At 67.5% G+C, this 11052-nt stretch overlaps 3 protein-coding genes across 6 annotated transcripts; all 3 read left to right on the plus strand.

The window, feature by feature from the left end:
• Window positions 1-372: 372 nt before the first annotated feature.
• LOC109282845 (mitogen-activated protein kinase 1) lies at window positions 373-5403 on the plus strand. 3 transcript variants are annotated; one of them, XM_059731490.1, is made up of 9 exons: window positions 373-761; window positions 1514-1696; window positions 2189-2378; window positions 3124-3240; window positions 3631-3745; window positions 4123-4254; window positions 4407-4516; window positions 4617-4775; window positions 5147-5403. In XM_059731490.1, exons 1-8 carry the CDS (start codon window positions 388-390, stop codon window positions 4731-4733), a joined length of 1338 nt encoding a protein of 445 aa, XP_059587473.1. In that variant the 5' UTR covers window positions 373-387; the 3' UTR covers window positions 4734-4775; window positions 5147-5403. The 3 variants fall into 3 exon arrangements, with proteins under 3 accessions (XP_059587473.1, XP_059587472.1, XP_059587474.1); XM_059731489.1 differs by having other exon boundaries at window positions 4617-4744; XM_059731491.1 differs by lacking the exon at window positions 373-761 and adding an exon at window positions 940-1155 and having other exon boundaries at window positions 4617-4744.
• A 103-nt stretch (window positions 5404-5506) lies between these two features.
• On the plus strand, window positions 5507-8328 carry LOC102571095 (lysophospholipase D GDPD3). 2 transcript variants are annotated; one of them, XM_019498332.2, is made up of 10 exons: window positions 5511-5695; window positions 5898-5940; window positions 6031-6166; window positions 6385-6430; window positions 6551-6669; window positions 6772-6861; window positions 7173-7306; window positions 7628-7687; window positions 7936-7987; window positions 8056-8328. In XM_019498332.2, the coding sequence occupies exons 1-10, from the start codon at window positions 5566-5568 to the stop codon at window positions 8215-8217; spliced, it is 972 nt and encodes a 323-aa protein (XP_019353877.2). In that variant the 5' UTR covers window positions 5511-5565; the 3' UTR covers window positions 8218-8328. The 2 variants fall into 2 exon arrangements, with proteins under 2 accessions (XP_019353878.2, XP_019353877.2); XM_019498333.2 differs by lacking the exon at window positions 6772-6861 and having other exon boundaries at window positions 5507-5695.
• A 98-nt stretch (window positions 8329-8426) lies between these two features.
• Window positions 8427-10941, plus strand: LOC102569934 (protein yippee-like 3). The gene is made up of 5 exons (XM_059731588.1): window positions 8427-8607; window positions 8996-9621; window positions 9712-9755; window positions 9840-9948; window positions 10168-10941. Exons 2-5 carry the CDS (start codon window positions 9508-9510, stop codon window positions 10255-10257), a joined length of 357 nt encoding a protein of 118 aa, XP_059587571.1. The 5' UTR covers window positions 8427-8607; window positions 8996-9507; the 3' UTR covers window positions 10258-10941.
• Window positions 10942-11052: the final 111 nt, after the last annotated feature.

Below are 11052 nucleotides of genomic sequence, written 5' to 3' on the forward strand. Positions count from 1 at the left end.
GGGCTCGGCCTCGCATCTGTGGGAGCGCCGGGGGAGGGGCGGGGCCAGTACGGATGAGGGCGTGGGTAGTAAGAAAGGGGGTGGGGCGTTGTGCCGGGGCGGGGCTTGTGGACCCTGGGGGTGGAGCCACTGTCTAGCTTAGGGGCCGGGCGGCAGCAGGCGGGCGAGAAGACCAGTGGGCGGTCTCTTCCGACTAAGGGCAGCGGGGTAGCGCGGCTTCACTCCGGCGCTTTGCGCAGGCGCCGAACGACCTCCTTTTCCTTTCTGGGTACGGAACGCCACGCATGCGTACTAAGCTCAGTGAGGGCAACAGCGGCTGGGCGAGGCTTCCTCCTGTCGCTCTGCGCAGGTGTTGCACCTCTCTGCCCGCCCCTCCTGCCAGTGGGCATGCGCTTTAAGGCAGTAAGGGTAGAGTCGCAGCGTCACTGCAGCGCTCTGCGCAGGCTCTCTTGTTCCCGCGCATGCGGGGTTGAGCACTGTGGGCAGCAGTTCTGCTCTGCAGCTTCACGCTGCCGTTGTGCGCAGGCGCCTCAGGGCAGCCGGGCGGCAGCGGCGCCTGCGCGCTGCGTCCGGGCGGTTCCGGGTGCGGCAGCGGCGATGGCGGCGGCGGCGGCAGCGACAGCCCCGGGCGGGGCTGGGCCGGTGGCGGGACCGGGGGCGCCGAAGCTGGGCGTGGAGTCGGTGAAGGGACAGGCCTTCGACGTGGGGCCGCGCTACACGGAGCTGCAGTATATCGGCGAGGGCGCGTACGGCATGGTGTGGTGAGCTGGTCCTGCGCGGCCGCCGTAGCGAGCCCCCGGCCCGGCCGGACCCCTGCGGGCCACCGTAGTCGGCCCGACTGCGGGCACTGACTCTTCCGCGCCGCCGTACGCGCGGTGGGACCCCGGAAGTGACCCCGACTATCCCCCGTGTGGGCAATGGGACCCCGGAAGTGACCCCTCTAGGTCCCCGTAGGGGCAGTGGGGCCCCGGAAAGATTCCTCTGGGACACCGTAGATTTCCGCCCCTAGGGAGCTAACCCCTGCGAGCCACTGTGCCCCACTGCATTGTGGGCAATGGGCTCCCTTCAGCTCAGCATTACATTTATGGCTCGCCAGGCCACTCTAATCGTCTCTGTTACATTTATGAAGGCCTTTGCCGCTGCCTCCAGGCCACCGTACGCCACTGCATTTCTGCCCCCCCCCCTGCTCCCGGTGCAGCACTCCTCCAGGTTACCCTGGCCCCTTCGTTCCCTCCAGGCTGCTGTTGTACCGTCAGCCCTCTGCCGCAAACCTTGGTTGTCGCAGCCCGTCTCCCCTTACGTTTCCGGTGCCCTGTGCCACCGATCCCTCCTGGGCGGGGAGGGTGGGGGTGTACTCGGGTCAGTGCCATCTCCGCTCCCCCCCATTACATTTATGGCGCCCTCTGCTCCAGGCCCTCCCAAGTTGTTGCGGCCCCATCTCCCCGTACGTTTCTGGTGCCCTCCCAGGCGGGAGCCGTAGCTGAGTCTGTGTCGCTCATGCTCTCCCCCCCAGCTCAGCCTACGACCACGTAACGAAGACCCGGGCGGCCATCAAGAAGATCAGCCCATTCGAGCACCAGACGTACTGCCAGCGCACGCTGCGGGAGATCAAGATCCTGCTGCGCTTCCGCCACGAGAACATCATCGGCATCAACGACATCCTGCGTGCCCCCAGCCTCGACCAGATGCGCGATGTGTATCCGCTGCCCCAGAGCCAGCCGCGTCGCGGGGGGGAGGGGTCCCACCCCAGAGCCAGCCGCAGCGGGGAGGCAGTGCGCTGTTATTGCCAGGCCTGCCCCAGAGCCAGCTGCACCGTGGGGGCGGGGGGGCCCCAGTTTCTCACCCCACAGCCAGCTGCATTATGCGGCAGGGGCGTCTAGTATATCCAGCCCAGAACCAGCTGCATTATGGGGAGTGGGGGCTGTTGTACCCAGCCCCTAGTGTCTCACCCCAGAGCCAGCTGCATTATAGGGGCCCTCTTACAGCTAGTCCCCAAAGTCCCACCCCTGAGCCAGTTGCATGATGGGGCCCCGTTACACCCAGCTCTTGACTTCCTGCCCCAGAGCAGCTGCATTGTGGAGGCTGATGTTACACTCAGCCTCAGCCCCACCCCAGAGCCAGCTGCATTACAGGGACCCGGTTATGCCCAGCCACCCACCCCACCGTGGCCCTTGACCCCCGCACCCAGCTACATCGTACAGGACCTGATGGAGACGGACCTCTACAAGCTGCTCAAGACGCAGCAGCTGAGCAATGACCACGTCTGCTACTTCCTCTACCAGATCCTGCGGGGCCTCAAGTACATCCACTCGGCCAACGTCCTTCACCGTGACCTCAAGCCCAGCAACCTGCTCATCAACACCACGTGCGATCTCAAGGTGCGGTGGCAGGGGGGTCCTGCCGGGCCACTGTAGCCCGTAAAACACTTGTCCGGGGCTGTGTGTCCTCAGGGGACCACCGTACCCGATGTCTCTGTGGAACCCGCAGAGCCGATCTCTGGGTGTGCTGTGGCCTCTCTGGGCCACTGCAGGACACATACAAGGCACTGATTGGGCATCGGTGGCCCCCGCGGGCCACTGTAGGACCCAGCAACCACACCTCTGGGGGTCTGTGTCCCCTTTGGGTCACCATACCCCACAAAATGAGCCCTTCGGGCCTCTGTCCCCCCTCCGGGCCACCGTCGGACCTGTGAAACCCATCTGTTGGGCTAGCGGGTCCCTTCCAGGCTACTGCAGGACTCCCAGTACCCACGTGTGGGGTATATATGTCCCCTCCAAGCCACATGATACCCACCTCTGGGGCCCCAATGCCCCTTTCAGGCCACCGTAGGACCGCCAAAGCCCATGTCTGTGCCCCATAGAGCCCATAAAACCCAGCTATTGGACCCCAAACCCCTGTATGGGGCATATCTGGCCCTTCCAGGCCGCTGTAGAAAAATTAAACCCACCTCTGGGGCCCTAATGTTCCCCCCAGGCCACCATAGGACCCCAGAGACCAAAGTTGGGGCTGTAATGTCCCCTCCAGGCCACCATCGAGCCCCCCAAACCCCTGTATTGGGCATATCTGTTCTCTCCAGGCCACCGTACTTGTGGTGTGATGCCCTCTGTCCTCCCCCACCCCCAGATCTGTGACTTTGGGCTGGCCCGGATCGCTGACCCCGAGCACGACCACACAGGCTTCCTCACCGAGTACGTGGCCACGCGCTGGTACCGCGCCCCTGAGATCATGCTCAATTCCAAGGTGAGGCCCCACACGCCTGGCTTCCCTCGGTGGGGAGGGGGGGCGGTAAAGCGGGACTCGTTCCATTCAGCCGGGCCACCCCTGACTCAGCTGCAGCATCGGGCCTGCCTCAGAGCTGGCTGCAAACCCGTTACGCCCTGGCACCCACCCCAGAGCTGGCCGCAGCTGTGTTACACGCCAGCGCCCGCCCCAGACTGTTACACCTGGCCCTTGAGGCCCACCCCCGAGATGCCTGCAGCTCCATCTCACCCCACCCCCGAGCTGGCTGCAGGCCTGTTACGCCCTGGCGCCCTCCCCAGAGCTGGTTACACTTTGGCACCCACCCCAGAGCTGGCCGTAGCCCCGTTACACCCCGGTGCCCGCCCCAGACTCAGACGCATCTCCCCCCAGGGCTACACAAAGTCCATCGACATCTGGTCCGTCGGCTGCATCCTGGCGGAGATGCTCTCCAACCGGCCCATCTTCCCTGGGAAGCACTACCTGGATCAGCTCAACCACATACTGGGTGAGGGGGCGGGGCTTTGTGGCCAGGGGGGTGTGGTTTTGTGGCTGGGGGAAAGGGTGGAGGCTTTGGATGGGTGAAGGGCTGTCTTCCAGGGGGTGTGGATGGTGGCAGGGAGGGGAGAGGCTTAGAAATAAGGGGCGTGGTCATGTAAATTGGGGTGGGCGTGGTAGAGAGGTGGAGCTTAAAATAAGGGGTGGGGTGATGCTTATTTGGGTATGAAGGAGGGGTGGGGCTTGGAAATCAGGGCTGGGGTTATGCGAATCTGCTTGTGCCCAGGTGGGGGGCGGTGAAGCAGGGTGATGTCAACCCCAGTGGGTGGGGCCTGCGGGGAGGGGCGGGGCCCTTGGGGGCAGGGCCTGACTCGACCCCGCCCACAGGGGTGCTGGGGTCCCCGTCGCAGGACGACCTCAACTGCATCATCAACATGAAGGCGCGAAACTACCTGCAGTCGCTGCCGCACAAGGCCCAGGTGCCCTGGGCCAAGCTCTTCCCCAAGGCCGACCCCAAGGGTGAGGTCACGGGGGCGGGTTTTGGGATGGGGGTGGGGCTAAAGGCCTGGGGTTGGGGCATGGGTGGGGGGTGTGGCTAGGGGCATGGGAGCTGGGAGGCTGGGAAAGGGCTTCCCCTGACCGTTGCCCCCCCCCCTGGCTTCCCCCGCCAGCCCTGGACCTGCTGGACAAGATGCTGACCTTTAACCCCAACAAGCGCATCACCGTGGAGGAGGCGCTGGCCCACCCCTACCTGGAGCAGTACTACGACCCCTCAGACGAGGTCAGCCGGGGTCGTGGGGGTGGGCAGGGGGTGCCTGGGGTCCCTGGGGGCGGGGGTTGGGCCCCCTGCCCCACACCCAGGCTCATGCTCCGCCCCCCAGCCCGTGGCTGAGGAGCCCTTCACCTTCGACATGGAGCTGGACGACCTGCCCAAGGAGCGGCTGAAGGAGCTGATCTTCGCCGAGACGGCGCGTTTCCAGCCCCCGCCCGCGCCCTGACCCCTCCCCAGGTGAGCGAGGGGGGCGGGGTTAGTGCCCCAGGTGAGGAGGGGTAGGGGAGTGGGCGGGGCTAGTGCCTGCATGGGGGTGGGGTGATTTGGGCTGGGGGCAGGGTTAGGGTTGCATGGTTAGGGGTGGGGCTACGGGGTGGGAGGTGAGTGATGGGGTGGGACTGTGGCCTGCAGGGGCGTGGCCTAGTCAGGAGGTGGGGTTATGGGGGTGCAGGCTATTGGCTCCTGGGGACATGGCCTGGTCAGGGGTCTAGGCTGGGGATTGCAGGGGGCGGGGCCTGGTGGGAGTGTGGGTGGGGTCTGAACTGGAGGGGCGGGGCTATTCCTTGCCAGGGCGGGGTTCTCGTAAAAGGGGCGGGCTCCAGTAACGGGGCGGGGCCTGACCCCTATCTCCTGTCGCAGGCCTCGCCCCCCTTTCCCCCGTCGGACTGGCTCCCGGCAGGGGGGCGGAGCTTTGTTCCCCGGCGGGGGGCGGCCCCGCCCCCTCGCGCTGCTGCCGCCGCTGCTGCTGACTCCGCCCCGTGCCTGTGACGCTTCGCTGCCAGGCCCCGCCCCCTCGGAGGGGGGCAGTTAACTCTCCACATTCCAGGCGGGGGGAGGGGAGGGGGGCGCGGGCCCCTCGGCTTGTACAGACCCCAATAAACACGTCCTGGACCCTCCCTGTGCGCCTGCGTGGGCTCATTGCGGCGGGGGCGGGGGCGGCGGCAGGGGTGGCGGCGGGGGCGGGGCTGGGACCGGCCGGACCGGCTCCGCCCGCACCTGCACCTGCACCTGTATCCGCCTCTACACCCACACCTGCTCCTGCTCCTGCGGCCCGGGCCATGGCGGGACTGGCGCTGGGGCTGGGGCTCGGGCTGGGGCTGGGGGCGGCGGTGGTCTGGGCCCACCGCCCCCCCGCGCCCCCCGGCGCCCGAGCGCGCTTCCCCTGCCGCTTCTTCGCGCACCGCGGCGGTGAGTGCGGGGGGGTGCGGGGCGGGTGCCCGGCGCTGGGCGCCCCCTTTCATCCGGGGCAGCCGCGGGGCACCCGGGGGTCGCTCGTGGGTGGGAAGCGGAGGGAAAAGTCCGGAGTCCGCGAAAGTGGGCGGGGCGCCCGGCACGCGGGGCGGGGCCTGGCGCGATGAGGGGGGTGACGCCCTTCGCCCCGCCCCCCCAGGTTGCGGGGAGCGAATCGAGAACACCCTGGAGGCTTTCGAGCAGTGAGTAGCCCCGCCCCTCCTCTGGTCACGCCCCCTCCCTTTCCCTGGCCCCGCCCCCGCCCCGCCCAGCCCCACTAACCCGTGCCGCAGGTCGGTGGCGCGGGGCGCGCAGGTGCTGGAGCTGGACGTGCGGCGCTCGCGGGACGGCGTCGTCGTCGTGTGCCACGACCGGGACCTGGCGCGGGAGACCGGGGTGGCGCGGGACCTGCGGGCCACCGACTACGCGGTGAGAGCCCGCCCCGCGGGGCCCAGCCGGCCAGGATGTGGCCCCCCATGTCAAGGGACCCAGCACCCGCCACAAGGGGACACGGGGCCCCCGGAGCTGGCCCGCACCACGACGCCCAGCATCCGGGACCCTCCCCCCTGCCGGGGACCCAGGCGTCTGAGCCCCCTGCTGTCCCCCCAGCCCCCCTTCCTGTCATGACCCCCCCTTCTGCCCCCCAGGATCTGCCCCCCTACAAGGACCCCCTGGAGGTGACCTTCTCCCCAGGTCAGTGCCTGCAGGGCGGGAGTGAGGGGCCGGCACCGCTGTCGGGGGGCTGAGGGGCACCCTTGGGGCAGGGCTGCGGGTCGGGCGCGAGGGGCCCTGCTGACTCCCCCACTATCCCAGGATCCTTTGCCAGCGGCTCTGACCACCACATTGCACGCCTGGAGGACGTTTTCCAGCGTTTCCCCGGGGTCCCCGTCAACATCGAGGTGAAGGAAGATGATGACGAGCTCATCAGCAAGGTGAGGGGACCCAGGTGTCGGCCCCCCCTCCAGGGGACCCAGGTGTCGGCCCCCCCGCCCAGGGGACCCAGGTGTCCTGAAGCTGTGCGGTGCCCGCGGCAGGTGGCCGAGCTGGTGCGTCGCTACGACCGCTTGGACATCAGCGTGTGGGCCGCGTTCGACCACCGCGTCCTGCGCAAGTGCCGCCAGGAGGTACGGCCGGGGCGCAGCACGGCGGCGCAGGGACGGAGACGTCCCTGGAGGAACCGTGGGTGGGCGGTGGGCACGCTGCTGGCCGGAGAGGCAGACGGATGGCTGGAGGGCGGATGAGGATGGACACATGGATGAAGGGGACACACAGGGATGGAGGGATGCATGCAACGGCTCGTTGGACGGATGGTTTGGGGGGGAAAGAGGCATGGATGGGTAAAGGGATGGGGGGGAGGCAGGGATGGGCGGGTGGGGGTGGGTGCAGGTCGCCGTGCAGGGTGCAGGTTAGGGGGTCCCACCTCTTCCCCCCCCAGGAGCCGGCGATGCCGTCCATAGTGTCCATGCGCCGCGCACTCGTCCTCGTCGCTCTCTTCTACCTCGGCCTCCTGCCCCGCACCCACGTCCCCGAGGCCTTCCTGCAGGTGCCCCTGCCCTCCATCATCAACAGGTGCGGACACCTGGGCTCCCCAGGGTGGGAGCAAGGGATTCTGGGAGCACGGCTGTCTGGGCTCCCAGGGAGGGGAGCTGGGCCGGGCGCTGAACCTGGGAGCTGGGAGGACGAGCTCTACTAGCTCTACCAGTTCTCTGGGAGGGGGTGGGGGTGGGACCAGGGGGTTGGGAGCCCGGATGCCCGGGTTCCCTGGGGTGGGACCAGGGGGTTTGGGAGCCCGGATGCCCGGGTTCCCTGGGGTGGGAGCAGGGGGTTTGGGAGCCCAGATGCCTGGGTCCCATCCCCTCTGCCCCCCCGCCCCCTCCCCCCTCCCTGCAGGACCTACTTCCCGGTGCGCAAAGGCTGCCTGGGGGCGCTGATGGCCAAGATGCTCCAGAAGTGAGTCAAGACAGGGAGGTGCACACCCCTGTCACTGCCCCCTCCCACCTTAGACCCCACCCCTTTTTTTGCAAGCTTCTCCCCCCAGTCTTTAAAGGGCCAGACACCCAGACATAATCGCATGCTGGGAGCAGGCTGGAAGAGAGGCCCTGGGAGTGTGGGGGCCAGATGCCTGGGCTTCCTTGGGGGGGAGCAGGGGGTTCTGGGAGCCCGGCCACTTGCGCCCTGACATCTCCTCTCTTTTCCAGGGTCCTCATGAGGAAAGAGCTGTTTAAGCAGCTCCAGGACAAAGGGGTGAAGGTGAGTTGGGGGCGGGGGGGGCTGCCGGCTCGCAGTGAGGGGCACTGCTGACCCCCCGCCCCCCCCAGGTGATCATGTGGGTGCTGAACGAGGACAAGGACTTCGCTGAGGCCTTCGGCTACGGGGTCGACGGGGTCATGACCGACTACCCCACCCGTCTGCGCCGCTACCTTGACCAGCACCCGGCCCATGAGCGCCCGGGAGAAGTGGGGGCCGGGGGGCAGGGGTGAGGGGCACCACAATGGCGGGGGTGGGGTAGAGGGGGTTCAAGAGCTCTGTGTGTCAGGGGCATCAGTGGCAGGGGGCTTCTTCTGGCTCTCCAATAAACAGCCTGGACACAACTTGGAGGGTCTCCGGCTCCTCCTTCGGGGGCGTGGCCTTCGGTTGAGTCATTACCCTAATCTCGATCCCCAAATAAATCTGAGGCTGGCCCTTTAAGAGCTCCTCTCCCCTCCCCTCCCTTCCCTTCCCTTCCTATATGTAAATCAGCGCCCCCGCTCCCGCGGAGCCGCCTTTCCCGGGTCATTTGCATGCCTCGCAGTGATTGGGCAGGGGGCGGGGCCTGGCTTTGTTTTCCCAGCTGGGCTGGTGGCGGAGCGCTCGGAGCGGGTGCTGCGGCGGTGAGCGCCAGACCCCCGCGGGGCCGCAGGGCGGGGCGTCCCAGCGTCCTCTGCGGGCTCCGGGGCCCCCCGGGTCCAGAGGGGTCGGCGTGGGGCTATAGGGGCGTTTCCTGGATGGGCTGTGGGGGGGGGGGGCTAGGCGGCTATAGGGGACCCAGGCCGGCATATAGGGCCTGTAAGGGGCTGCTGTATAGGGGCTGGGGGTTCTATATGGGACGCGGGGTGGAGGGGCTGTGAGCCCCCCCTGCTGTCTGCTATAGGGGACTCTATAGGGGCGGGGGGGGCGCATTGTGACACTGACCTAGATGGGTGACTGGAGGGGGTGGAGCCTTGGGGGGGCACGTGACAGAGGGTGGCCAATCCCTGATTGCCCCTCCCTGGTCCATAGGTACAAACGCTGTGCCCAGCCCGGAGAAGCCCCGCCCCCGACCAAAGGCTCCTCCCCTAGGGAAGCCCCGCCCCCAAGAGAACCCGTTGCCTGGAGGATCCCGCCCCTGCGGGAAGCCCCGCCCTTTACCATAAGCTCCTAAACTCCCCCGCCCCCGGAAAAGCCCCTCCCCTCCAGCTACAGACCCCTCCCATCCCTCAGAGAAGCCCTGCCCCTTCGGAGGCTCCACCCCCAGAGAAGCCCTGCCCACTGCACCAAGTCCCACCCCAAGCAAGCCCCGCCTCTTTCAGCTAGAGACCCCGCCCCTCTAGAAGCCCTCCAGCTAGCAGCTCCACCCCCCCCTCTGGAAGCCCCACCCTGAAGAGAGGCCCTACCCCCTCCCTCTAGAGGCCCCGCCCTGCAAATAAGCTCCAGCTTCTTTCAGCGGTAGGCTCCACCCCCAGAGAAGCCCCGCCCCTTCCAGCTACAGACCCCCCAGAAGCCCCACCCCTCCCTCCAGAGGCCCCGCCCCCATGGCCCCCGGGGAGCCCCGCACCTTTCAGGCCTACCTGGACGGGCCCCAGCGCCGCTACAGCTGCCGCCACTGCCAGGCCCACCTGGCGAGCCATGACGCCCTTGTCTCCAAGGTAACTGGCACCGCCGCGGGGAAGCTCACAGCTCTGGGAGGGGGCGGCACTGCTGGGGGGAAGCTCACAGCCTCCATTTTCTCTTCCCAGTCGTTCCAGGGCAGCCAGGGCCGGGCCTACCTCTTCGACAGCGTGTGAGTGCGGGGCACCCGGGGTCTGGGCGGGGCGGAGGCGGGGGGGGGGGCCGGTATCTGGGTGCTGACCCCTGCCCCCCACAGGGTGAACGTGGGCTGGGGGCCGGCGCAGCAGCGGGTGCTGCTGACGGGGCTGCACGCCGTGGCCGACATCCACTGCCAGCGCTGCCGCACCCCCCTGGGCTGGAGATACGTGAGTGCCGGGGGCCAGGCGCTGGGGCGGGGTGGGGGGCACGGTCCCCAGGGCGTGGGGAGCGGTCCCAGGGAGGGCTCGTGTGGGGGCCCAGGTGTCGGGGGGGGCGCGGTGTACGGGTCCACGGGCAGCGGAGGGGACCCAGGCGTCCCTTCCCAGAGCGGAGGGGGTGGGGCATGGCGGGGCGTGCCCCCCCAAGCTGGCTGCCCTCCACCCCAGGAACAGGCCTACGAGAGCAGCCAGAAGTACAAGGAGGGCAAGTTCATCATCGAGCTGAGTCACATGGTCAAGGACAACGGCTGGGACTGACCCGCCGCCGCAGAGACCAGGCCTCGCCATCGCTGCGGACACTGCCAATGGGCGGTGGGGGACCGTCGTTGTTGCCATGGAAACCACGGACACTGCCGGCAGGGGTGGGCCCCTAGTCGTTGCTAAGGAAGCCAGGTCTTACTGTCGCCATGGATGTCACCACCAGGGGCTGGGGCCGTTGTTGCTATGGAAACCATGGACATCGCTGCCAGGAAATGGGGCCTAGTTGTTGCTATGGAGACCAGGCCTCGCTGTTACCATGGACACCACCACCAGGGCTGAGGCCTAGTTGTTGCCATGGAAACCAAGGACACCCCCAGCAGGTGAGGAGGAGGGGGAAAGTAAGGTGTCGCCATGGAAACTAGCCCTTACTGTCACCATGGACGCCGCCACCAGGGCGCTTCGTCATTGCCCTGGAGCCCAGGCCTTATTGTCACCCTGGTCTAGCCACCCTCCCAACAGTTGCCATGGAGACTGTCATGATGTATATGTTGGGGTTTGTGGCTGCTGAGGAGAGCAGCCAAGCTGTCTCCATGGTGATGAGGCATTGCCATTGCTATGGAGACAGCTGGGGGGGTGGGGTTTGGCCTGGCCCTAGTTACCTTGGCCCTACTGATCCCAGTGGAGGGCTCAGCTGTTGCCATGGTGACAGCTGAAGCCTGTTGTATATGGGGGGGCTAGGTAGGGGGCCAAAGATGGGGGGGGGGGGTTCTTGTCCCATGACACATGGGGGTGGGGCTTGTATATAGGGGTGGGGTTTGTACATAGGGGTCAGGGCTTGGAGCTGGACACGTG

The sequence above is a fragment of the Alligator mississippiensis genome, chromosome 7 (genome assembly GCF_030867095.1).
Source record: "Alligator mississippiensis isolate rAllMis1 chromosome 7, rAllMis1, whole genome shotgun sequence".
Lineage (NCBI taxonomy): Eukaryota > Metazoa > Chordata > Crocodylia > Alligatoridae > Alligator > Alligator mississippiensis.